At 41.0% G+C, this 24,619-nt stretch overlaps 1 protein-coding gene across 1 annotated transcript in view; it reads left to right on the top strand.

Annotated features, from left to right (window-relative positions):
- PTPRG (protein tyrosine phosphatase receptor type G) overlaps nucleotides 1-24,619 on the top strand; it is a 388,012-nt gene that overhangs the window by 273,793 nt on the left and 89,600 nt on the right. Inside the window, exons 6-8 of the mRNA XM_054280849.1 lie at nucleotides 7,382-7,448; nucleotides 18,584-18,741; nucleotides 22,929-23,121. Coding sequence (XP_054136824.1) covers nucleotides 7,382-7,448; nucleotides 18,584-18,741; nucleotides 22,929-23,121 — 418 coding nt within the window. The remainder of the gene's footprint in view (nucleotides 1-7,381; nucleotides 7,449-18,583; nucleotides 18,742-22,928; nucleotides 23,122-24,619) is intronic.

Below are 24,619 nucleotides of genomic sequence, written 5' to 3'. Positions count from 1 at the left end.
AGAGGCAGCAGGGACAAAGTGATGCAGGGACTGAGTTGAAGGCTGTGAGGAGCAGTTGTTGCAGCTTCATTGCACTCAACCAAAGATGAGGGACAGCCAGAACACCTGACCCCAAAGTCAGTTCAATAGCTCTTAAAACCATTGTGCACTTCAAAAAAGTAAAGGCAAAAGTGCAGCTTCCTCTTTGGCACAGCTAGTTAATACACCCTGCTAGTAGCTATCCTCCAATGCTGTAGTGAAATATGAAGTTCATACATCACTAGCAAGCTTTCAGTCAGAATGATGTATTATTCAAAGTGGAATTAGCTGGAAGGATCAATGCACACCCATTACTCTATTTAAAATAATCATTGGAAGACTCATTAACTTTTTTTTTTCTCTTCTCTTGAAACAACATAGTGAATGAGGCATTTAGGAACACTCCCTCCTCCAGCATATGCACCTCTATGTCTTCAAATATTTTCATTCATAGCAGGATTATTAACACCTGAAGGCCAAAACCCAAATTTAACTCAACAGAGTTTGCCTTCAAATCCCTAAACTTGAAACCAGTTGCCATAGGCAAAGACAAAATCAGCTCTAATGCACATTTTTAAAAAAATCAAAGGTTGTGGTAGTATCTGTGTGAAATAGTGTGTGTGCCACCTTAAGGTTCAGTGTCATATCTTGCCTGGGTACCTGTTATTCTCTCTGATTTTACACATGAGTAGAAAATTGAAGTATTAAGGGGGCTGTTTCCATTTCTTGTTTTCTCTTACAAATATATTCTGCAGGATACTTACTTTGGGCAGTCCATTCATTACACAGCAAATGCCTTCTGCCTCCCTGCTCACCTCTGTCAGGCTGCAGGCTTTTGGCCAGATTTGTCCTTTTGCATCAGCTCATATGGGAGATGTGCAATTATAGCTTATATGGGGGAGATGGAAGAAAATATCATCTGTGGAGGAGCAGGAATATATCATTCTTGGATCATTTGGTGCTTGTGAGGGTGAAAAACTTAGAGCACCAAATCTAGCTTATCATTATGTCGGGAGCTCTGTAGGCATTTTCTTGGCTTCATAGATAGCTCAGTGTGCTGTTGTGTCAACCAGTATCCCATCTGACCCATCAGCTCTCCTGGAAAGCTCCAGATAAATATTTCCTGCTTTATTTCAAAGCAAAGCACATGTAAACTTTTCATATCTGTTCATCCGCATTCCAGATCCGGCTGGAATCTTTCACTTCCTTTTATTCAGTAATGTTTAAGAAACTAGATATTTATCCACAATCAGATTTTACAATGTGGACTTCAAAAGGGAGAGAAGCAAGAGGTGGGACAATGGAGTTAGTGCAGGGCAGAAGGGTGTGGACCACAAAGCCAGGATCCCTTCCAAGTGCTGCAGACTGATGCAGGTTAAAGCATCACTGTTCAGAAGGATTAGGAGTAGGGCTGCCCAAGCTGATAGCTGGCCCTGAATTTATTTGGCCCTGAAGACATGGATTTGAAGAGTTTCAAAAGCAATATCCCTAGTGCTTTCCCTTTAGTGAGGAAAGAATGTTTCTTTTGATGGTGATTATCTTGGATTCTTTAAATCCTGTTGCTGTGATGTTAAAATACGTATTGTGTGGCACAGTGTTCACATTAAATGGGATTCTTCTAATTTCTGTTCTAACCAACTGAAAATCAGGTCCTTTCCCACAGAGATTGGAGACTGGCATCTGTCCAACATCACTGAGCTGATAGAAGAATAAATTGTTTAACCATGTTGATTGTCCTGAAACCCTACAGGACAATTTAATCTCTGCAACCTAGTTAATTCATAATAGTTTTCTTTTTCTTCTTAGCTGTTTGTACAGAGTGCTTGGAGCTCGGGTTTTTGGCTGGTGACTTGTATATCTTAACTGCAGGCTGTATGGGAGCTGAAGGCACACAGTTGGGGGAATATTACCCCTGACTTTCAGTGTTGTAATTGAAAGTAGAGTTTGACACATTGGCATCTTTCTGTGTCAGCCATTGTCAGTGGCTTCAGCTGCCACGGTTAAGTATGTAGTCATTCATCCTTGGCAGGCAGCGTCCTTTGCAGCACGAGAGGATGGTCTCTGGATGTTAATGCTCAGCACTCTGGGAGCAGCTGGCTATATCGAATTCAAGGCATGCAGATTTTCTTGGCCATTTTACTTAGCAGATGGGTAAGGCTTGATAGATGGAAGATTTAGTTTCCAAGTCAAGGGCCAAATGTTGCAGTGGGAGAGAAAAGTAAATTATATCACTATTCAGAGGGGAAAGGCTCAGGTACTGTATCACAAAATTGTTGCCATTCATTTTCCTCTGCCTTGCACAAAATGCATGTCATTTCACCTTTCAATATAGCCGACTGTGGCATTCTCCTTCACTTTGAGATGCTTTGCAATACTGTCTGTGAGCCCATTTAATGAGCTTGAAAGCAGTTGCTGCAAATTTATGACAGTTTAATGTCTAAATGCCAGATATTTTTTAAGGTGGAAATGAAAGAGAAATTTGTATTTTGTATCAATCCAAATAGGTGAGTTTTCTTCAGTTTTTTTTTCCCCCCACACCCTTTTCTTCCAACATATTTTAAAAAGGAAAATGTATTCCTTACTCCTGATCTGTTCAAATGATTAATATTCACCTACTTCTCACAAGGTAGCTGGTACCAGTGATCATTAGAGAGCCTTGTGGTGCTCCCTCCAGACCTCTTGGTTGGTGGGGGGATAATCTGGGTTTCAGAGAGGCTGCCTTTGGCTTTGGGCAATGGGAGTGTCTGGTGCTTTGGGCAGGGGTCTTTGAGTTAAGGTCTGATGTTGCTGTTTGGCCTCTCTAACTGCCTCAGTGTGTGTTTGGGTGTTTCCCTGTTTTTATTTGTTGCTGTTTCTGAAATAAGCACAGTAAGATCACTATGTTTGCCTGAGATCTTTTTTGCAGCTTTATAGAACTGTTTCCAGCAGAAAGACAGGTCATGGATTACTTACATGACTTTAGCATATGGCTTTAATTATACAGCATGTGGCATAAATTTTAACACTTTACGAGTCTGCTTAGTTTTGATAAATCAGGGTCTTCAGGAGTTTCAGAGTTTGTCCTATAAAATAATCAGATGAACAGAGAGCTTTGGCTGCTCTACAATGAGTGATAGAAAATGAGAACAGGTTGGTGTTTTTAAACTCATGAGGACAAGCTGAGCTCAGTACAGCTGCAGCACAGGGGTAGAACTTTGCCCAGTAAAGTTTATTTTCACATGCTGTGGCTTGGTGGCTGAACTAGCATGGTGAGCCTGGCTGAGGGGCTCTGGTCTGTCCTCTGCTCACATTCCTGCTCTGCTCAGTCACTGAAACTGTCCTCTTTGGAGTTTTAATGTTGTCCTGCGAAGGGGCTGAGCTCCCTGGCCTGCCTTCAAGGGTAAAGCTGTAGCAGCAGCACTTTGAAGCACAGGGACAACACATTGTGCTGCTGAGAGGTGTTAACAGTGCTGTCAATAGAGCTCATGGCTGATCAGCTTTGTTCACTGAAGAAGGAATAATTTCCCAGTCCTTGCATCAGATGCAGGAGCTGTAAGTAAATCTAACCTGTCTAGAGTAAGATTTCCACCATGCCTTCATGGGGAGAACATATTTGGACTGCAGAATGGGGTCACCTGTGCCTTGCCTTTTGCTATATTGCAAATATTTGTCTGTTCATTGCATTAACATCAAGCCACTCTTTCTATTCAGAATGGCATGTGCACCAGGTACTGGAGTCACCCAAAGGGTACAATAAACAAGAGATTTTGCTTCTTCATGTCATGTTCATCCCATATTTACCCTATGGTGAGAGCTCTGTTAGCACAGGAAGCTGCTTGATGATATCTCTGTGTTTGTTTTTCCATTGTGCTTAGCATGACAGTTACCTATTTATTGCTGCTGAAGAGGATTACAGGCATTTTTCAATTATAAATGATGCACACAAGCATCATTTCATCTGTTTACTGCAGACCTATAGAGTGTTAGTCAGTTTTGAGCAAAAGCATCTTGTACAGGAAGCAACATTTGTAGTAGTGGTGCTGTGGGTATTTTAGGGCAATTTCAGGATGCTTTTCCATCTATCTGTTAATACTCACTCTGCAGCATTGTAGGTTGTGTTTGTGCCTGAAATTCCTTGTCATTCTTGGTGTTTCTTCTGGTAAGTTCTTGAAGGAGTAGGAAAGAAACTCACAGCTTTTCACTCACAAGAAAAGCTTTGCCCAGCTTAGACAGGCATGTGTTGGGTGAAGCCAAAGTGCCCAGACCCAGTTACAGATGTGTGATCTTTCTCTAAGGTACCAGCAGAAATGTGGAATGTAGAAATTCCAATCTGAATAATTCATTGCTGTTGTCCTTCAGGATATGTTCATAAGATAAAAAAATACATGTCTGGAAGAACACATATTATATAACAAAGGAAGTAAAAAACAGTTTGTAGGAGGATATAAGCTCAAGCTTCATGGCATGGAATTGTAAAGCAGGTCAGAAGGACATTTCTTATTCTGGAGATTTTTTTCCTTTCTGCTTTTTTTTTTTTTTTCTTCCTTTCTTTTAAGTATCAGCTGTTATTAGAGACAGGATTCTTGTATGGGTGAATCTCTGATCTCAACCAGTGTGGTAGCTGCAGGCCACTTAAACCAGAGATGTGCAGCAATGAGGATAGAACTTGACATTTTGGATTTCAGAAACCTGATTTCCTCTGTGAACACAGGCAGAAAAAGGATACAAAGAAGTGAAAAAAAATAGAGAGAGGAAATTCAAGGTGGGTTTTTTTGGTTGTTTAAGAATTTGAAGAAGAAAAAGATGTAAGAAAACTTTTGTTCTGAAATCTGAAGCCTTGTACAAAATGAGAAACCTTTTGGTCACTTTTCTAATGGTCTTGCCAAGATCCTGAAACAGGATCTTGTACTGAGGTGTGAGAGAACTGTGTGTGAACGTAAGGTAAGAGGAAGGAAAGCATCTGGAAGGAAAATAAAGCTATGTCCCATGCAGGTCTGAACTGACATCTCTGCAAGTGGCACTTGTTTGAATATGATTTTTAAAGAAACATGAGATCCTGCTCCCCATATCCCTGGAGAAACAAGATTACAGATGCATGGAGCATTTGCCTTCCAGCCTCCATAGAAATCCTGTGCCTGTTTTGTGCTGCTGAGGAACACAGCACATTGCAGAATATGCTATCAAAGGGCTGCATGGCTGGATCTATACAGCCACACCACCTCAGATTAAAGGGGCGCTGCCAGGGCTGAGGTTAAAGATTGATCTACTTTGACACAAAATCCCAAAAGGAAGAGTTCTAACCTTTATGATCTTTTCTGTCTATTTGCTTTTTTCAAACTGATTGCAGCTGTCACCAGAAATAAAACCAAAGTAAACAGAATAAAACTCTTTACCACTTATAGTTAGGCAGCAATAAATAAAACATTGTTTAAGTCCAAAGCAATATTTTCTTATCTTCTTGTCCTTAAATGCTAGCTGCATTTTAATGAATTTTTTTTCAGTGGTACCCATGGTTAGAGAAACCTGGATAAATGGAAAAGATGCAGGAGTGTGTCACACAACAGGCTCTGTATTTTTAGTGTTTCTTTTTGATTTGTCAGATGTCAGAAAGAACCTACAAAGTGGGTAATTTGGTCCACTGTCCTGTGATTATTATTTATACTGGATCCAAAGTGTACAGAGCACCCCTTTGGGCCTATTAAAGTTCATGCTTCAAAGAGCTTGCAGCCTTCAGGGTAATGGTGTTATGTCCAGTAACATCTGAGCTGTATATATTTCAAAGCTGCTTTTGCTGCTTTGATAATTTTATTGCATTTCTTGCCCTAGATGATCATTGCAAGTTCTGGAGTACTGTGATGAGAGAGGATTTTCAATTTCCATTTACAACACCAAACCATTTTGTCTCTAGAGAAGTGCATGAGAATGTGTCCTGAACACAGCAGAGTAGTTCATAGGGCAAATGAACAGAAAAAGAAAAGTGGTTTGTTTTGGTTTATCTCAATGCAGTTGGCTGAGAAGATAATGAGGTTTCTAAGAATTCTAATTAGTTATGGGGAGGAAGGACAAGATGAGAGGCACTTGTGCTTGTGAAACTTGGGCAGTGAATTCCAATTTTCTCATCAGGCTATTAAAATTTGTGACATTTTTACAGCAGAGTTTTTGGATGTGCTGTGGTCAATGATGTCCTCCTCCTAAGAGCAGCTCCAGGCTGGTTCTGCCCTTCATAGATCAGTGTGTTCCCTGCTGGACACAGGGTCCTTTTTCAGGGTTTTCTTCTTTTGTCTCCACTCCTTTCCAAATACATTAATACACGGCCATAATGTGATTAAACTCTGTTTTTCCTCATGGCATTGAGCTCATCAGCAGGCAGTAAAATACAGGGCAGCACTTTTGTATCTGATGTGTTGCCCATTAGGAGCTGTCCATCCAGAAATTACCAACACTGCTTGGGTTCTGAAGCTGGTAGAGAAAGAAGGAACAATGTGCCCCATGAGTAAGATACATGGCAGTATTTATCTCCCAAAAGTAAATTGGCAAGTATCTTAAATAGTGGAAGATGTTCACAGAAATTGTGAGTTATTCCTACAATACCTCTGAAGTGGCAAAAGGTTAAAAAAAATTGCATTATTGGTTATGAATTCCTTGTCTGTTTGCAAGTAAGTGACTGAAATTATGGGTTTAATTTGGAAGTTGTGGAGCTCAACAGGGTTAATCCTTCCTGCTGCCTTTCCCTCCTCTCTCTGGTGGTAGATCTCACTGTTGTGGAGGACATACTCAATTTCTGATTGATAGAAGGAATGTTCCAGGTTTTGGTCTAGCAGTGCAGGCAATTACATTGTCTAAAACTGATTGTTTTTTTCTAGATCCTCTCACAGAGCTCTTTTGCCTTTCCTTTGTCCAAGTGACACTAAATTAAATAAATTTAAAAATATGAATAGCAATGAGATGCCAAGGCCAAACTCCATTAGGGCTGAAAGGGATCCAGCTTCCCTGACTGCAGTGGCAGCACCAGATTTATGGCCTTGTTGGTAAGAAATGAACTAGTCTGAGATGACTTCTGTTTATCACAGCAGTTCTCCTCTATGAAAGCAAGCGGATGTAGATGGAGAAAAATCAGCTCTGTGTTTTTAGGCGTTGCAAAGCTGATAATTGGTTAATGCTTTAAAGAATGCAGAGGACGCTTTTTGTTTTTATTTAACCTTCCTCACTATTTTGTGACACCATGTACCTTAGGCATTTGGTGAAGATCCATCGTAAATGTGAGAACTCAGCAGCTTGTTAGGTAACATCTTTTTGTTTCTTTTCTCTTGTTAGAAGATTAAACTGAAACTGTTCTGCCTAATGCCAGAGTAGATGTAACCAATCCTGTATCCTTTACATGTAGGTCAGTCAGAGGGACAATTCAGCACTGGATCCCATTATCCATGGGTTGAAGGGCGTTGTACATCATGGTAAGTAGCTGCTTAAACTTTCTACTTGTTGGGAAGGGGAGAGGGGCAGAATATTGTCCTTAAGGGATCAGGTCACCCCTGGAAGGACACAGTGAGCCCACACATTCCTCATTCACTGATGTTTAAGGGCATCACAAGCATTATTTGATAGGTAAAGATCAGAGTCATTTGTTACCTGAGAATGGTTTGGGGTGAACAGTAAACAATTTGTTTCTTTTCAGTCAGTGCTCCAGAATGCATAAGTTATCAATCACAACCTGCTGCAATCTATCATTCATATTAGAACTTCGAAGGCAGCCTGGATGCTTCACTCTGTTATTTATCTTCTGTTTGCTCTAAAAATACACCTCTCTGAAGTTTCTATTTGTAAATAAATTATTTGTCTTTCAAATTTAGGGAACTGATAATGAAACAGAAAATTAACTATCTATGAAAATTAATTAAACTTTGCAGCAGATGAACATCTTTCTAATGCTGGCATAAATACGACCATTCAGCTGTTCTGATGCATATACCTATTATCCTTGAACTTATAGCAGGTACTAAAATAAATATTAATATATTTTATACTTTTATAACCAATTTTTTACTTGGGAATTTTCCTGAAGCCTTACCACAGGTAATGCATCATCAGCAATGACATCAAGATGCTCTGGTTCCCAAAGTACTCTTGTCAGGTTTTAAAATAATGATTTGTAAAGTTTTAATAATCTCATTGTAATTCAAAAGGCATCTGCTGGAATGGTGCTCAGTACAATAATAAATCTCTGTTCCATCTATAGTGCTGTGATAAAACATCTTTGTACCTTTTCTGAGGATTGTCTTTAGACATTAGGTAGTGCTGTAGAGCTTAACAGACATTTTTTTTCTCTTGACTGCAAACCTAAAACTAGTTGACAGTGTTAGATTAAAACAAATAGGATCTTGGATTAATTGTTCTCCTTTCAGAATCGTTTAACTTTGCAACTGGGAAGGCAAATAAATCCAAACACAGTGAAAAACAGGTTAAAAGATAACACGCCATAAAGTCCTTCATTTAGAGAATTTTCCTTAGGTTTTTCTGCTTATAAATTGCAGTGTTCTGCTGTGAAATAAAACAACACACTGAGCTGAAAAACTGGTGTGGTTTTCCACAAAAATAGAAGTTATTACTTCGCTCCTGCTGGATAACAAAACAGGCCAGCAAAAGCAAAGCTGGGATGCGTTAGGCTGCAAGGCTTTTTTCAATGTCTGTGTAATTTGACACTGCAGCCAAGCTGCCATTTAAACTGGACTGGGATCTCTTTTTAGTTTTGTTCTTTACCTGCTTTCTATTGCAAGACTCCAACCCCCTGCAAGCACACAGTGTTTTTGGCCACCTCATCAGGTTTTTCTGCTCCCTGTCTTGCTCCTCACAGACAGAGCAGCCACTCATGGATAATCACACCAGGGTCTCCTTAGAGGATTCTTCCATGCCCAAAATTAATTGTTTGGGTAGGATGTGACTCGTCCCCAGGCTGTGATTCCCTGGCCACACAATGATCAGTCCATCTCTGTGCTGTCTTACCCACAGCAAAATCTGGGTGGATAAAAGGGGTTTATTTTTGTTTTGCACACAATGCACAGAAGTCTGCTAGTGTTTCAAGTAAAGGAAATCACTTGATATATTTCAATAGCTTGTTTCCTTTTCAAAACACTAAGGAAGAAAAAGAGGAAAATCATGCTTTCCTTCCTGTTTCAAAGGCTCTGATTAAAGGCCTTTTCTAAGGTTCTTTTGGTGGTTACAGTAAAGGAATTTCCTCCTGCAAAGCAGTTGTTGAAAGAGATCATTCTCTTTAACTTAAATATTGATAGAACACTTCAGTGAAGAATTCTCATATTATCTCTCTTTTAATGTTATTATATAGAATAATAGTAAAGATGTGAGGGTTTTATTCCAGATTCTTACATTTCTTTTCTTGATGTGGTTTGCTTACATCTTACATGAGCACAGTTTTATGAATTTATCTGAAAAGCGTCTTCCTGCTTTCCATTTGCCTTGCATTCAACTGAGACCCTAAGGCAACAAGGACTTTTTGGCTGAAACACAGTGAAAAACTCTTGTGACTTTTGAATAGAGTGGTTGGATCAAGCAGGAATCCAACAAAAGAAGGCAAAATTGAAACCTTAAGTTTCTTTGCATTTTATAACATTTCCATCACCATGTTGGTTTTAGCTGGTTGTCACAATACAGAGGCATATATATATAATGTAAAATTAAGAATATTTACAAACGTTGAGGTTTTCTTGTCCCTCTCCTTCCATCTGGCAGAGCATGTTTCCTGGGCTGTGCTGCACACTCATTCAGTTCTCAGCATGGGACTGGCACACCCACACAAACCCTCATCATCCTCATTTTGTCATTTGCTAGAAGGCCTGGCCCTGTTTGGGGACTCCACTCTGTACAGAGCTCCCACACTGTCCCCACAGCAGTGACAGATCTGGTAACACTCAGGTGGATACACAGATGATACTCATAGATGATGAGATGGGGTTTTTTAAATTTTTTTTGTATCCTTTTTCTTTCTTTTGCAAGTTTTTGTATTCTTACATTGCCCTTCCAGGGGTATGCAGACATTTCCAAAGTCATAAGTACTTTCTGTAGAAGTGAAAGCAATTTTTGCTTGATATTTCATCAGGGATTTGAATTACTTACTAATTTGATGGAACATAAATAATTGTGCCCTTCACAGTGTCACCAGCTTAGTAACAATGAGAGAGAAACATACACATAAAAATCAATACAGGCTTAGTTGCTACTTAGTTGATTTTGTTTCCTCATCTCCAGGCATAATTTTGTAGAATCTTAATGGTGACATTAAACTTAATTTTGCATGAGCAACCATATAAAGTTTCTTAGCTGGAGGGGAAATCATGGTGTACCAAACTGCCAGATGATGTCTGGATCTATGATGGTGCTTTGGGGTCTGCCCCATGTTCTTGCTGCTGAACAGGTTGTTCCCACACCTCTCCCCAGCTCCTGCATCTGCCCTCCAAGAGCAGCCCAGGATCACTGAGAAGGCTCTTACAGGAGCTGTCAAATGCTTGTTGCTGATTTTGAAATTGCTTTTGGGTTTGTGCTCTGCCAAGGTTTTGTCACACCTCCTGCCAGCCAGGTGCCTGCTCTTCTCACTGCCCCAGGGCTCGTGGGGAGCCACGGAGCCCAGCCAGGAGTGACAGCTGGGAGTGGGCAGCCCTCCCTGGGGAGGGGATGGGGTACGAGCAGGTGGGCTTTGGATTTTCTGGGGCTGAATTGCTCTTTCAGCTCTGAATGCTGGGGGTCTTTCTTAGCTCCTCTGCAAATGCTCTTCTCATCATGAAAGCTGGTGGGAAGGGTCTTCAGCAGTGCTGGTGCTGGCAGGATGGATGGTGCAGGTTGTTCATGTTGAACTTGGATCACAGGTAGAAAAGCCATTGCTGTGATTGCAGCACACATGGGGCAGTCTTGGTGCTGCACATCTGACTCCTCTGCCCATTTTGCTGCCCAGATGCTCAGCTGGGTGCCCTGTCCTGAGCTCCTCTCTACTCCTCGTCCTTTGTGATGCTGAGGATTGCAGGGCAGGAAGGAGCTGCTCTTGTGCAAGGGCTGAGGAGGTTGCTGAGGCCTCAGAGGGAATGATAGTGCCCTTGTGGGAATAGGGACTGAAATACCAGGTTATGTGTTATACAGTTGATTTGCATTAAAATGGCTATGAAAGCTTTTGCCTGCCACACATTCCAGCGAGGTCTCAGAGGAGCACCTGGCAGGATGGAGCTATTGCACAGAAACATTGCTTTTCCCACCTTTGCTGTCTTTGATTTGCCCTTTTTGGTACTGTTTTGTGTGTAAGCCTCTCGGAGAAGCCTTTTCCTTGTTTTTACCAGTGCCTGGAAGGCATTAAAATGAACCTTCTTCCCTGATATCAGTCCTGGAGTGGCACCCTGTGCTGGTGTGACATTCACCTTTTCCCAGCCTGGCATGCTGCTCTGCACAGGACCACAGTCCTGTTTTACTGTGCAGGCCAAGTGTTGTCAGAGGGGACAGCAGCCCACACGACCCCAGCCCCCTGGAAAAGATTTCAGGGTGATGGAAACCATGTTTTTGTCACTCTGTCCTGTTCTCTGTGGCTGTCGTCAAGAATCTACACTGATCAGCAGAAAATTATTATTAGAGCACAAATAAATTACCACAGCAGAAAAGGTTCAATGTCACAAAAATGGGGCTCTTATTACCTTCCTTGTCAAAAGTGAGCTCTGAATATCAAAGTGCTTCCAGATCAAAAGCTTAGGTACAAAGTGAATCAATGGCATCTGTTGCTTGTTTGTGAACATGAGGTGGGGTGAGGGGAGGAGAGGAACCTTGGTTTATTTAAAAAGGAGATTGGAAAAAATCTTAAAAAGCTGTAACTGGAACCCAGCATGGAGCAGAGTAAAGCCTTGGATCTCCCTTGAGAGGGGCCAGAAGTGGTCAGGCAAGGGATTGCTAAAATTTCTGGTCTTGCTGGGGAGAACTTAACCAAAATACAGTGGAAACAACTGCTTTAATAATTAAAAAGGATAGAGAATAAATATGTTGCACATCTCTCCAGTTGTCCTAGGTGAAAAATCAGTGAATAACGTGTTAAAATAAATCAGCACTCAAAAAGAAGCAATCTAGACAGTGTTAGTTACCCTGTGGATCTATCACACCAGAATGCATAATAGCAAGAAAACACCATTAGCACTATGACACATTTTTCCTTTTGTTTTGAACTTCAACCATAACACTGCCTGACAAGCTGTTTGCCTTCTACACCAAATATCATGGGGTTGTAGAGAAGGGTGGGGGAGAGGGGTGAAGGTGAGATGTGATACCGTGGGACCTCATCTTTGAAAGGAAAACTTTGAAGGAAGCAGCAGCTCAATTTGGAACAAGGAAAGACCATCAAAGGGAGAGCAACAGTGTACGTTAAACTGAGAAGGAAACGTAGAGGAGCATTTCTTTTTCCTCAGGGATGAGCTGGATATATTCTTTTGTTTTCTGATCTGTTCTTGTGTTCACAGTCAGAGTAGCCCTGTGAAAGGGGCCAGGACACGATTGCTGTGGAGCAAAGGGGAGGAGGAGGGAGGTGGGAAATGAAGATGAGAGCAGAGGTGATAAGTTCACACCTTTATATAGGGCAGCTCTGTGCATAGCTGCAGGGGTCTGTATCCTTTAAAGGAATAAATGGTGGAAGTGTTGGAAATCTCTGGTCCTTCACCTGTCTGCTCTGCAGAAAGCAATGCTGGTCATGGCTGAGTAAAGATCAGTAAGCTGACAGAGAATTAATAATTGCACAGAAAAACTAACTCAAACTAACAAAATAGATTGCACTTGTAAAAGTTAGGAATTAAAGCTGATGCTGAATATGAACAAATCATCTGCAGGGAGTAGGATTTGAGTGCTACGCTGGTGGGTTTTGGGGCTATTCACTGAGAAATGAGGGGTGGAGAATTCTGAGAACATGTGGTTTTGCTCTGGCTCTGCAGGACCAGATGTGAACAATCCTTCTCTGGGCACTTCTGCTTCACTTCAGCCTCTGCTAGGGTCCAGCTTTTGCCAGGCATCCTCCTCTTCTCTAAACTTTGTCATAGTTTCTTTTTTTCTCATATGGCTGGTGCTTATTCTGTATTTCTTAGTTTCCTTGCCTGTCCAGCCTCATGTACCTCTGCCTCAGGTCAGGTTTTGTGAAACCTGGAGAAGTCTCATCCCAGTCTGGGATGCCAGCAGCTGCTCTGCATCAGCGCTGCTTAAGCATGAAAGGTTCAGAATAACATTTTCCTTCTTTAAAGAGTTAAGACCTCTTCTCTGCAGCTAAGCCTTTTCCTCCTAAGCTGTTTTAAGAAAGGGAGTGAGAAAAATTAAGCCTGAGACCAACACGTGGCATGGAAATGGTTTTTTGTGAATAAGAGCCTTGCCTTTTTTATTCCTTCCTCCTGGCTTTTTGTTCCTCTCACTGGTTGTCTCAGATTAAATTAGTCTGCAGGACTGTGTTATTATCTCACTCCTCTCCTCCCTGCCATGCTGTGCTTGCTGTGTCCTTACAGCTCCTTACATTGCTCAGCAGAGGCTCTTTTAAAAAAAAATTTAAATAAAAGTGAGAAAAATAATTGCACAATAAATGACAAGAATTACCCTGAGTACAGAGAACTGTCAGATACTGCTCTTCCTGCAGGATTTACACAGCAAGCATTCATCTGATGATCCTTTCAGTTAAAGTAATATATAACATTTGTAATCTCATCTTTAAAATCACCCCCATGAGTCTGGTCCTTGGCTGTGCTTTGCTGCCTGCTTTATCTGGGAAGTTCTGGCTCAGTGGGTGTGCAACATGGTGTCCTTTTGATTATTTGTCTATGTTTGCTTTTAAAAAATTTGAATGCAGAAGCTTTAGAATGTCTTGGCTCATTGTGAAAATGAAATTGGCAATAACATTGTTTAATAAATTTGGGAGACTTTCAAAGCTCTTCATATTGGTATTGCAGATTTCAGTTATTCAAAGTGTAGCTGGGTACCTATCAGGCACTGCACATACGTTAATTTTGGAAATAAGCTCATTTTAAGATATTGTTTTCAATGCAGCCAAGTTCCTGTTTTCTAACAGAAAATCATGATGAAAGTCCCAAAGCATTCCATGAGATATAAATGGACTTGGCATATAGCTATTTTCTTGTGATGTCCAATCCAAGTTCCTGTTAGATTTAAAAGAGTTTTGATCACAGATAGTTGTGTGCTGTTTACCTGCATATCTCAAGAAGCCTCTTACTCTAGTGATTTGGTTAAAATTCAGGTCTATCTTTTTCCACTGATTTACAGACTGTATTTTTAGCAAGTCAGTCCTTGAAGGCAAAATGTTCAATTGATGGCTCTTTCAAAATAATATTTTTTGGCGTCGGCTTCTGAAAACTGCAGTAGTTGGTGGAGATCCACTGCTGGTATCTGGTTTAAGATCTGATTTTTAAATCTGCTCTGTAAACTATTGTGCACAATTTAGTATTAGTTCAGACCTAGTGGTGATGCCTTGACAAACAGTGTAAATAGGTCAGGCTTTTAAAGCATGTCTGCAGTTGCTCTGCCTTTGGGTCAGGTTGTGCAGAAATTGACTTTGTCCCATGCAAAATGCTAGGGAGATTTCTCAGCCCAAACAAAGAATATGCTGGGTGTGACTTTTCGTGTTGCTGTTGTGAGACAGAGGCCAAGAGGCAGATGTGAATGGTGTATCAGAAGGTCAAATATGTTACCGGCTGGCTCAGTTAATTGTTTTTTTGTGAATGTAAGAGTTGAAATACAATATTGTCCTTTCATACTGTGGAACACTTAGTATTTTAAATGCCATATTCATTGTCTTAATGGTCAGCAATGAATCTGTGGTGCTTGCTATTTTTATCTTTGAGGTGTTAGAGTGAACATGTTTTTCCAAGCATTGGTGCTGTAAACAAAGCATTGCTGTTTTTTATCTGTAAATAAAACTGCATTAGTGGGGAGATGTTTTGGGTACTGTTCTTTGCTGCATCACCTGGGAGCACTGGTGGCAGCAGCAGGTTACTGTTCTTTCCCAAGGGAATGCTCAGTATTTCGAGGGCCTGTCTTCAGGGTCAGGATCTCTGCTTTTCTGATTGTTTATATTTCTATTTGGGTGCTCAGATGGGAGGAGGACAAGGAGCAGAAGAGAGCATTGCAGGGCTCTGGCTTACATATGAGAGGGAGTAGGTGGCTCATGGGTCAGTTTTGCAGCATTGAAATCAGTGATTCACAGGTGTTTGCAGGTGAACACATTTGCTTTGCTGTCTTTTATTGCTTTTGTCTGCCAGTTATTTCCTGTTACCTGTCAGCAAATGTTGTCTCATCAATCATGCAGTTTCCAGCCTTTTCCACTTCTTTCCTCCTAGAAGCTCCTCACTCCACTCAGTCTGTTCCCAGCCTCCTGGACACAGTTCATGCCCATCCCAGGCACTGTAAATGGGAAACAGGAGCTGGTTATAAAAGACAGTGAAGAAAGGTTTTTTATTATTTCCAACCTTGCTCTTTTTCATTTAGTAGGAACTATGTATACATACACACAGAGGCATGTGTATATATATGTATATATTAAAAATATTTCTGTGATAATCAGTGAATGCTCTTGCTTAGCCTGTAAATTATTCTCCTTACAGTTTTACCAACAACAATAACTGACTTAACGTTGAAGTCTTTGAAATGATATGACTTCAAAATGCCATATTCGAAACTGTCTCAAGGTCTTAGGAACTTTAATTTCATGGCATTTACTGTTTCAATATGCTCTTGAAGGATATGGCAGGCAGGCACTGGAGTTTCAAAGTCCCTTTTTCTTTAAGTTTCATGTGAAGACCTTTGTGACTCCGATTTCTAAAACACTGCACCATGCATCTAGATGGCAAGCGATACAACAGAATGATATGTTTTCAAAAGTGTTACATTTTTAAAGCATAATCAATTGATTATCATCTATTTTGGTAGTCATTTTAATCCAATTATATGTATTTTTTAATTTTAATCTTTGGCATTCATTAATGAAAACTTAGAGCGTTGCTTGTAGCTTTTTCTAATGAAAAATTAGATCGAGTACACCCTGCCCTACTTAAACTGTATATTAGCAAAGCTACTTTTTCCTTGAGAAGTATTCTTTTTCACAGCTGACTATGACTTCCCAAGTGCTTAGGAAAAAACCCTCCCTAATTGATAACCAAAAATTAATCATAGTCGGATACTTCCAGTTTGCATTCAAATAAGGTATTTCTCTGTCTAAATAAGCTTCCTTTACTTGATTATTCATATTGTAGTTCGAAATGTTTAAAAATGAAAGACAGAGTTGGATGAAATGTAGACTACTTAATACAGTGTGTATTTAATATAAAAGTTATGCATTATTCATTTTTGCAATTTGAATAACTTTGAATTTAGCATCCCTGTTCTTCATCTTTTCCTTTGATGAACAATTAATTATTAAAATATAATATTGTCAGCATATGGCACAAAAATCCTTGAAAGTGTAAAATGAGCTTCCTTCTCCTGCCATCCTTTGATAAAGGGATATCATATTTGTGGTTTTGCAGAGCCTTTATCCAGCATCTTAAGTGATCCCATCATTGTAATTAAAAGATTACAAAAGTTAGAAATAGTGAAATTGTTAATTTTAACTGCAACATTTTTTTTTTAAATTTGAGGGGAAAACACTTTAAAATGTGCCTCTGCCTCCCAGCTCTTTCATGTGTAGTCACTGGATGTTAGTGCGGGGGATGTATTCAGACACTCTTTGGGATTCATCTTGGCCCACTGTATGCTGAGTGCTGATGCAGAGAGACAGCTCTGAAATAGAAATCCAGTGTCAAGGTTTGTGTACTGCATTTGGAAATCAAGTCCTGTGCCTGAGTTTCTAGTTTTTCTAACCAGGTTTTTCTGCATAAAAATGAGCCAATCAAATTAAATGTGACCTTTGGCTGTGATTATGACTTCTTGATTAGAATCTCTTTGAACTTTGGTCAATCACATATCTTTTAGTATTTATTATTTAAGCATACTTTTTCTCACAGAGGTATGCTATGGTGAGGAAAAAATGTGGATTGTTATTTGTTTATTTCATTTTTGGAGATGCAGATATAGTCAAAATCTACTTGGATTAGAGGGAAAAGAATTGTTCACCAAGAGTTTGCAGTAGTGCCTTGACTTCAATAGAATTACTCATGTTTTGGAATGCTAAAAGCTATGAAAACATCACAGACCTGTTGATATTGTGCAGAAAATAGAAGATATGTGAAGTGTATGTATCATTGGCATCGTGCAGCAGCAGTGGAGTTAAGTCCCCCAATTATCAGACTGCTGCTAAGAGGTTTAGGCAACTCCTGATTTGATCAAGACTTATAGAAGACTGTGGGATGCTGTGGAAATGAATTCTGCAGACTTCATCCCATTTGGAAGACGTGTGTGTCAATCACCAGCCCACCTGCTTCTCCCTTCTGTTGGGGCGGGAGGGGGTGGTGGTGAGACAGAAAAAAGAGTTCCCTCAGCCCAAGTGTGGGCTCCTGTTTGAGGCATGCAGGATGCTGAAAGTAAGGGATAGAGATGTCCAGGAGAGCCCCCCGTGTCAGCCTGCCCAAGGCAGTGAGAACTTTGCACTGAGGCTTAGAGGGCGCTTCAGCCGCTGAGTCAACATGAATTGCAGAGGATAAATGCTCAGGGATGGCAGGGAAATGGCCTTGCCTGCAGCTGTTCCCTCCTTTTGTTTGTTTCTTTTTCTTCACTGGTGTTAAATATTACCAGCTTGTCACTGTTACTTGCAGGTGAATGCTTCCAGTCCTTAGGTCTGCATTTCAGGCTGTCCAAGGAGCTTCTCAGAGAAAAAAATGTTTGTCCCCAGACTGCTGGACCCTGGGAAGGACTTGCTTGGATTTGGGAGAAGGGGCAGCAGTTCTGCCTGTGAGACCTATTTGTGGTGGAGTGCTGGCTGTGTCTGGCAGCACCCTGGCAGTGCCAGCCTGCGTGGTTGCAGGCAGGCCTGAACAACTGCTTGGATGTTGCTTTGAGCACCATGTTGAGCTTCAGCAGTGTCCTGTGTCCCTGCTCCTCAGCCCAGCTGCCTGGCAGCTCCCAGAGAAGTTTGGCTGAGCAGCGTGGCTCTGCCTCCTCCATCTCAGCAATCCACTGAGGGTTTGACTCTGCTCCTGCATCCCTTTCTGCTGCTGGCAGAGATGGGACAGATGCAGTGCCTGGTGTGCTCTGGTCAGGCAGCAGCAAACAGGACCTGACTGTGTCCCACTGGGTTCTGTCCTGCTGCCATCAGGCTGGAGAGACACTGAGTGCAGGAACCACTGACTACAGCGTTATTTCTGTACTGACATAAACCTGTGGGGTAGCAAGTGCACTTTACACCTGCACATGTTCAGATTAGGAGGGTGTGTGTTTGGGATGGGGCTGACTAACATTTTGGCTGCTCTTTTAATAAACCACACGTCAGCTCTTACAGAGGGTTTCCATTTTTCATTACATATATGATAAAATATGTTGTTGCCATTACACCTTGTTAAGCCGCCTAGAGATGTGATGTCTGTTTTAAAGACACATTAAAAAAAAGTGTAATCCTGCTTGTCAATCTTCCCTGCAGAGAAGGAGACCTTTCTGGATCCCTTTGTGCTGAGGGAACTTCTGCCAACGTCTCTGGGGAGCTACTACCGCTACACAGGGTCCCTGACTACTCCTCCCTGCAGCGAGATCGTGGAGTGGATCGTGTTTAGGAAGCCTGTGCCCATTTCCTACCACCAGGTGTGTTTGTTTGGTCAGTGAAGCCCACCCCTTCATTTGCCCTCCTTAAGACAGTGTTTTCAGAACCAGCCAGTTTAATTTGGAGAACACAAATGTTTCTGTTGACAAAAAAGGAAGTGTTGGTGATTTTTTTATTCTCTAAAGTAATATTGTTTCTGAACAGGAGCCATCAGTCTTGAGAAGACAGTACAACATGAAACCCAGCTTCCTTTCAGTGATTTATTTCATATTGTTTTTGTTAAGATTAAATTAAGCTAGGGTGTAAATAGTTACATAGAGTTCCCTTTTATTCTTTTTAATTGAAACTTTCTTTTCAAAGTAAAGTGAGTGATTTCAGTTCTGCTCAGATTTAGTAATTTGAACTAATTACATTAGAAAAGACATCTTTCCATTAATTCTCCATGCTTAACTGTTTTTATAACACAGTAAAGCTGCCATTATGTGCTCAGCTAGCTGGTGCACAAATCTTTAAAATTAGCACATAGCAGCTTTTAATGTAAATAGACACAATGTCTGGAGTTTGAAGAATTGTTCTGATAAGGCAATGTCTAGATGAAGTCAAATGTTTGACGGTTCAGTGTATTTTGACATTGTCAGAGTGTGGTCTTTAGAAAGCCAACCTGCTGGATTTAGACTTGCCTCTTATTCCTCTGTTATAATCCACTGAAAAAAATGTTTTTGCATTACTAATTCTGTGATGTGCACATGAACATTTCAGTGGGTGATCCTGACTGACAGATGTTGTGCTCAAAGGTTTCAGAAGTACAGAAGGCACTTGCCATACCCCTGCTCCAGGCTTTTTTTCCTGTTTTCTAGATCTCAATGCAAAAATCTCCCATAGATTCTTTCATCTTTTTTTGACAGTCTCTGTTCAAAATCAGTTGCAGTGCTTCAGCTGAGGCCCTCCAGAGGCTGAGGGCCACGTCAGGATTCATGTCTCAGCCCCCCATCCTGGTGTTATTTTGCTGTTTCACAGAAGTGTGACGGTGCTGCCCGTGTTCAGCTCCTGGTCAGCAGGAACCCTTTTGCTGGAGGCTTTCCCTGGAGCCCTGTGGCAGTGCTGAGCACACTGTGCCCCCAGGCAGCCCCAGTTCTGGCTGGAGCCTGGGACTCTGCACATGGTCCTGTTTGAATCAGACCCCTTGTTTTTTTCAGGCTATTTCTCTGATTGTCGAGATCATTTTGAATTCTGTCCTTGACTGCAGGATACTTGCAATCCCTTGTAGCTTTTCATTACATCAATAACTTTACTGTTTATTATTTGGTGGCTGCAATGTCTGGCCCATGCTCAGTTTTATACCCTGTGTGCACATCAGGTGGGTCACGACTTCTTTTTTCTTTTTTAACAAATGCAAATAAAATGGTAAATATCAATTTCAGCTGTCAGTGTAAAGGTACTTTATCCTGGCATAGCTCCTTTCCTGTGCTGTACAGAAGTAACTGTTCCAAATCAGGCCTTTAAAATTTGGCATTGTGCTGCTCTGTGCATGTGCATGTGGTTGAAGGGCTGGGAATTCTGTGTGTAGACAGACTTTCATTGATACTACAACACATGTGGAATAAATAATAGCACTCCCCCCTCCCCAGTAGCTCTAGATGTGTGTGTTTCAAGAGCCTGCCACCCTGCCACTGCTATGATTATTATTTGTTCCTCTAACAGAAACAGTGTAACATAATCCATTGCCATAGTTTAACCTTCTTTATCACAAACCCCATGAAGCAGCCTGTAATCCCAGGGGATGACAGTGATACTGTTTAAGCTTTGTTGCTGTTCCAATTAAATTCGTGCTTTTGTGCAAAATACCTTGCTGGAAAAAGGACAGTAGTGAAGTGGTCCATTTGTGGAGGCTTCTCTATTTTATTTGCAGTCCTCCATCATCATCATCTTCCCTGATAATTAGACAACAAACCAGGACAAGCTGTGTCACCCTGTGGCTGCATTGTACAGCTAAGTGCATTCAATGACCCAAAGCATGGCATTATCTCTCGTAATGCATACCTCAGAGTAGCTCATTGTGCTCACAACAGTTTCAGTATTTTTAATTGCCATTTGTATATCCGACCCTTAGAAAACTACACATCAGGCTTTAATGGTTTGTAATTGCATGACTCAGAGTTTTAGATCAGGTTTCCCTGTATCTACAATAGTCTTACAAGAGCTTTTAATTTCTTCTTCTGAACAGGAGCTCTTGTACTCCTTGAAGAGCATGAATGTAGCTCCTTGACTGCAGATCTTAGAATATTATTTTTTTCCTGGCAGCTATAGATAAATTAATTTCTCATTTGTCGTAGATAATATTTTTATAGTGAAAGTGATGTTGAAATGGCTTATATATACTTCAACACATAAAAAGTGGAAGGTTAAAAATCATGTTTGAATTGGCAGTTGTTAAAATGCAATTATACCTCCCCAAGGTAGCATGGCAGAAGAAAATATTTTAAAAGTTCTCTCTGAAAGTTTAAAAATTCAATTAATGTCACAGATGTCTAAGCCTAGAGACTTGACTTCAGAACAGGAGTTACTACCTAAGTTCTTGCACTTTTATAAAGTCACCTTAAGCCCTGTTAGCTGGCTTCATCAAAACTGCTTCCAGTGCATCAAGTGCAAAAGGTATGTAAATAAGCACAAGAGTTTTGATCTGTGCTTTTATAGAAGGGTGTAGCAGGATCATCTGTTGTGGGGTTTTTATAAAGACAAAAGTGTAAGTCAGTGCTTTCACCCCTTTTTTAATCCATCCTCCTATGCTCTTGAGGGGGTCCTGCTAATAATTAGGAAATGGTTTTTGAAACTTTTCAAGTTGTTTCTTTGAAAGAATCAGAAACAGAATTGTATTGAGAACCTCAGAATAAGTCATTCACATAAAATACAGGAGGAAATAAAAAGGACAATTAAATCCCAGCATGCATGCCTGGAAGTGGCACCTGAGCTCTGTAAGCAGCACCTGAGCTCTGGTGGTGGCACCTGAGCTCTGAAAGTGGCACCTGGGCTGCCTGCCTGTGATGGGAGCTGGTCACCCCTCCCTGCTCATCCCCTACTGTCCCTCTGCTGAAGGGGGCTCAGATTACTGGTTTGAGAGGAAAGTAAAGAATGGTAGTGGGTGCCTCATGAGTCAGTGGGTGATGCTCAACTGTTCTGTTGCTTCTTTGATTATTTTTATCAGTTTTATCAACTGAGGCCGCCATGATAATTATTTCAGTTTTAAGATTTGGGGCTCACATGCTTCTCCAGAGCTTTTAGAGCAGACAAACTTAATGAAAAGTTTGTGAGTTTCAGTGATTAAGCTGTCATTAAGCTATGAATGTTACTCAAGTCCCTTTTTGAATTCCTGGGCCAGATTTTGTGCTCCCAAAATCCGTACTATCCATATGTGTAACTGATGTGATGCAAACAATATCAGGATTGATTCCTTCTCTGCTCTGTCTTGCTCAGTCTTTCCAGCAGTAACATAACTAATTCTAGTTTTTGTCCTGAATGATAACAAGGTAACAGTAAATGCTGTACCTACCTTGAAAGCTGGGAGAAAAACATTAGCTGAAAATATTTTCTCCTTAGTTTGCTAGAATTTTTTTTTTCTAAGAAACACTAAGATATGAAGCAACAGAAAAATTTTCCAATTACAGTCCTTTCTTACTGGTTAATACGTTTTCTTATAAATAGCTCAGATCTGAATCCAACAGAAGAATTTATTCCCAGAGGAGTGTATGCTAGCTGTGCCTAAAAGTGCTGCACGAGCTGTCTGTGGAGCTTAGCCTGGCAGCTGAACTTGGTAAGGTATTCAGAGATAAGGAGGTATTGCCTTATCCAGGAGAAAGCTCTCGGTGTGGGATGACCTGGAAGCGCTTTCTGATGCAATACTGTGAAACAAAGCCGTGCCAGCGGTGAGGAGGGTTTGGCAAGGCTGTGTCACACACAAAAGGGATCTTGAGGGCAAATGTTTCTTTGCCAATGACAGATGTCCACAGGTTCTAGAAGGCCTTCTCCCATGTTGGGCAGGATAAGCTCTGTGCTGAGATAAGGTGGTTGGCAATAATTTCAGTGGGCAGTCTGACTTCCCATGTGCTTTTATCAGTCTTGGCATCAACATTTTACTTCCTTCCATTTTGCTGTCTTATCAGCCACCCGGATTTCACCACATTGTTTTTCTAATTAACATCTCTTCTCTCTCCTGCCATGATGGTGCCATCAGCTGGAGGCATTTTACTCCATCTTCACCACTGAGCAGCAGGACCATGTCAAGTCTGTGGAGTACCTGAGGAATAACTTCCGACCAGAGCAAAGGCTGAACAACAGGAAGGTATCCAAGTCTGCTGTGAAGGATGCTTGGAACCAAGATATGACAGACATGTTGGAAAATCCACTTGGTACAGAAGCTTCCAAAGGTAGATTATACTTTAGAATTTTACACCTGACAAATGGGAGAATTTTTTTTCTGTCTACTTTGTTATCAAATGGTATTAAGAACAGCTGTGAGCTACCAAAGAAATAATGCAGGTTGTGCAGGCATTCCTTGTTGGTAAGTGTCAATAAATTAACTAATTCTGCTTATGCTGCAGATACCTGTAGAACTCACTGTTACAAGGTACCATGACAATACAATATGTGGGTCTCAGAGCCACAAAATATGAATCTCAAACTGGCAATGTCCCTGGTTCTGCCAGCTGGCTTTAGGGCTGGGGAGATACCAGACAAAAAGGGAAAACCAAAGGGCTAAGGTCAAAGGAAAAATTTCAGCCCCATTAGCACTGAGGCATTGGGTGTTTGAATGGAAATAAAGTGTCCAGATGTGGTTATGGGATTCATTTCTCCAGTAACAAGACTTCTGAAAAACTGCCAACCTTTTAATTCAGCGTTTGTATCACTCTGTTGGTAATGGTGACAGGAGGAAAATAATCTCTTCCTTTTAGGCAGGTGATTTTCTAATGTCTTGCTGAAGTGTTTCATGTGCCTTTTTGTAGAGCAGCTGGTGCTTGCTTCTGTCAGACACCAGATAATGAGCTGGAGGGAGGTTCCTGTCGCACTGGCACAGGCAGCCCTGGCTAGAGGAGCACATCAGAAATCCTGATGTGAAATGTGACACATCAGAAATCCTGAGAGAAATGTGTTCTGGATAAAATAAGACTAGAAATAAATATCATTTACTGCTTTTATTTGCCTCTATTTTACTGATTGGTGTTATTTATAGGTAGGAGAAATCACATGTACTTTCCAGTCTTCAGTCTTGCGAAGTGCTTGGTGCTTAACCAGTAGAGGTAAAGAAGAGAGGGGCAGTTTGCCAGAGGGAAACAGCTAAGCAGATTTACAGGCTTCCCTTTTTTACCTGGCATTTTCACCTGGCCAGGCACAGAAAGTGCAGATTTTAGAGGATGTGAATCATGAAAACAGCTGCGTTCAGCAGCCTCACCTTCCCAAGAGAGTGCTGGGAGAGTGTATTTCTCAGGGCTCATTATTCTCTAAGCGTGCTTATTTATATATATATATATATAATATACACGTACACAAACCTCATGTACCAGGCAGCCTTGGGACAGAGAATTTACATCAGAAGTGAGAAGGAGTTCTTGGGAATGAAGAAACTCTGCTACGCTCGGATGCTCTGGCCTGTAGTTTTCAATCAGTGTTGTAACAGCAACATGTGTCAGTAATTTCTTCAGTTATATCCTCTGTACATATTATTTACCCAGAACAGTGATGAAAGTTAATGAGTTACATTATGCTAAAAGTGAGAGAACTGACTCGTTCTTATTGTGAGTGCAGCCAAGGTACCTCTGATATAACATTCAAGGAGATTTAACTGCTTTGGCCACATGCCTGCATATTCCTCACCTCACTGGATTGTTTGTAAGATTATAAAAAATCTTGGGGTGGTTTTCACCACCA

The sequence above is a fragment of the Melozone crissalis genome, unplaced genomic scaffold (assembly GCF_028551555.1).
Source record: "Melozone crissalis strain CALT ecotype California unplaced genomic scaffold, PUWL_Pcris_2 ptg000029l_1, whole genome shotgun sequence".
In the NCBI taxonomy this organism is placed as follows: domain Eukaryota; kingdom Metazoa; phylum Chordata; class Aves; order Passeriformes; family Passerellidae; genus Melozone; species Melozone crissalis.
This window is presented reverse-complemented; position numbering and strand designations above follow the sequence as displayed.